Source organism: Etheostoma spectabile, chromosome 15 (assembly GCF_008692095.1).
Source record: "Etheostoma spectabile isolate EspeVRDwgs_2016 chromosome 15, UIUC_Espe_1.0, whole genome shotgun sequence".
In the NCBI taxonomy this organism is placed as follows: domain Eukaryota; kingdom Metazoa; phylum Chordata; class Actinopteri; order Perciformes; family Percidae; genus Etheostoma; species Etheostoma spectabile.
The window spans coordinates 795,266-797,304 of NC_045747.1; the positions used below are offsets into that span (position 1 = coordinate 795,266).

The 2,039-nt window shown below is 50.2% G+C and overlaps 1 protein-coding gene across 1 annotated transcript in view; it reads right to left on the minus strand.

Moving 5' to 3' along the window:
- nags (N-acetylglutamate synthase) overlaps nucleotides 1-1,994 on the minus strand; it is a 7,628-nt gene extending 5,634 nt beyond the window's left edge. Inside the window, exons 1-2 of the mRNA XM_032538301.1 lie at nucleotides 1,460-1,994; nucleotides 311-591 (exon numbers count right to left, since the gene is read on the minus strand). Coding sequence (XP_032394192.1) covers nucleotides 311-591; nucleotides 1,460-1,828 — 650 coding nt within the window. The 5' untranslated portion in view covers nucleotides 1,829-1,994. The remainder of the gene's footprint in view (nucleotides 1-310; nucleotides 592-1,459) is intronic.
- Between the last annotated feature and the right edge of the window lie 45 nt (nucleotides 1,995-2,039).

The following is a 2,039-nucleotide window of genomic DNA, read 5'->3' on the forward strand; positions in this document are numbered from 1 at the left end:
ATACAGTTATGAACCTGAAAATGAGCAGAATATGAGCGCTTTAAGACATCCAAAACATAAGATGATATCTAGCCTCATATTGATGTTGATATAATATCAACATACTGCCCAGCCCTAGAATGCAGCATATAAACATGCTGCTGATTGGGTAACACTTCTGTCACATCCAGCAAACAAGAGAAAATACACCTCAAATTCCATCGCAAACCGCCATTAGGAAACTATATTAACCATATACATATCATAACCGAAAAATGTTGCACACCGTTTTCAGAGTGAACGTGCCCCCTGGTGCCCGGGTAACACTCACCTGCTCCCATGTGGGGCTTCATGCAGTAGGAGGAAGGACTCAGCGGAGAAGAGTGGCAGGACGGTGGCCGAGTGCTGCTGCAGAGCCTCGGTCAGCTGCTGGCTCCGCTCCACCAGCCCCCGGGTGCAGCGAGACCCGGCCACCGGCTCGGTGGGCCCCGTCTGCTCGTACTCAGAGCGACCCATCACCACCACAGGCTTCATGTCCATCCGCTGCAGGAAGGAGAGCCCGAAGGCCAGACTCTGAACCATTTCCCTGCTGGAGAAAACTGAGCTGTCCACCTGGGACAGACGGAGACAGACGGACAGACAAAGAGGTTTATTGTTAGCACTGTCTCAAACCAAGTAGTTCTCTAAAAGTCTCCTATAGTTAACTCTTTTGTGTCTGCATCACAATATTCTGTCACAGATTTGTGTATGAAACCTAATTCATCTTTGGAGTCATTAAGCTTTCTTGTGTTTAATAATAATATTATTACAATGTTTTCACTCTGTTGTTATTATTACACACAGGCCTGAATCCCACAGACATGCTCTACCTATCTATACATACACTAATGGAGAGACGTCAGAGTGGGGGGGGGGCTGCCCATGGAAAGAGTTCGGTGCCTTGCTCAAGAGCCCCTTGGCAGTGCTCAGGAGGTGAACTCGCACCTCTCCAGCTACCAGTCCACCACCACACTTTGGTCTGAACGGGGACTTGAACCGGCGACCCTCTGGTTCCCAACCCAACTCCCTGGCTGACTACTAACGTTACAGTTAGAGGTCCAATGGGGCGTTTTAAGGTTGTAGGAGTTTAGGCTACTCTAATGAGATTCAGATAAAAATACAGTACAGTATATCGCCTCGGATCCTTTTTTTTATCACTTTCAAAAACATTGAAACTGAAGCACATCATTTATTTTTTCCTCAAAATGAATTGATTAGTTAATTATTAGTAGCCTAATATTTAAACTAGAAGTGCCCACTTTATCACTTTTAAGTTGCGAAAAAAATGGGCTTCCATATCATATCATAACGGTTAGCTAGCTTACCAAACGTCAATGAGTAGCTAGCATATTCATCACAAAAAAACCAAATTCCTGAGATTTTATTTAAGACATAAGCTCTTAATTAGGTGGACCTAGCTAGGCTAATACAAGTTACTTACCTCCAGTACAGCGAAGGCAGGAGACTGAGCCGAAGTCGCCCTCTGGAACTGAGTCAGCCAGTACCGAGCCTCCCGGGGGTTTCCACCAACTTCATTGAGAAAAGCCTTCACGTCCCGGTAAATGAGGTTCCGGCTGGCCTGCATGTGTCTGTCCGTGGGGGAGAAATACCCCAGCTGCTCCTGCTGGGCCAAAGCCGCGGGTTTTCCTCCCGTGCCTGCCGCGTCGGCGCTCGCCATTCGGCGCTGTGGACTGAACATCTCCCGCTGACGCTGGCCGGAGTACCGGCTCGTGGAAGACGGGCTCGACAGGTACTGTCCTGCCTTGACCATGGCTCGACAACCGGAGGCACCGCTGTTCACTTTGGCCATGTTGTTTCCTGGAGGAGCTCGGAGTCCCTCGGGCTGACCGCGACAGTTGAGGAGAACCGCATGAAGCCCCGGCGGACGCTAGCAGCTCGTGGGCGAGGAGGGCTTCATTCAAAGCGCTGCTGCGTCGGCACATCTCCGATTTCAGCAGAGCAGCGCGTGGGGCGCGTGGGGTGGGGTGGGTGGGGTGGGGTGGGGTGGAGGACAGTCCAGG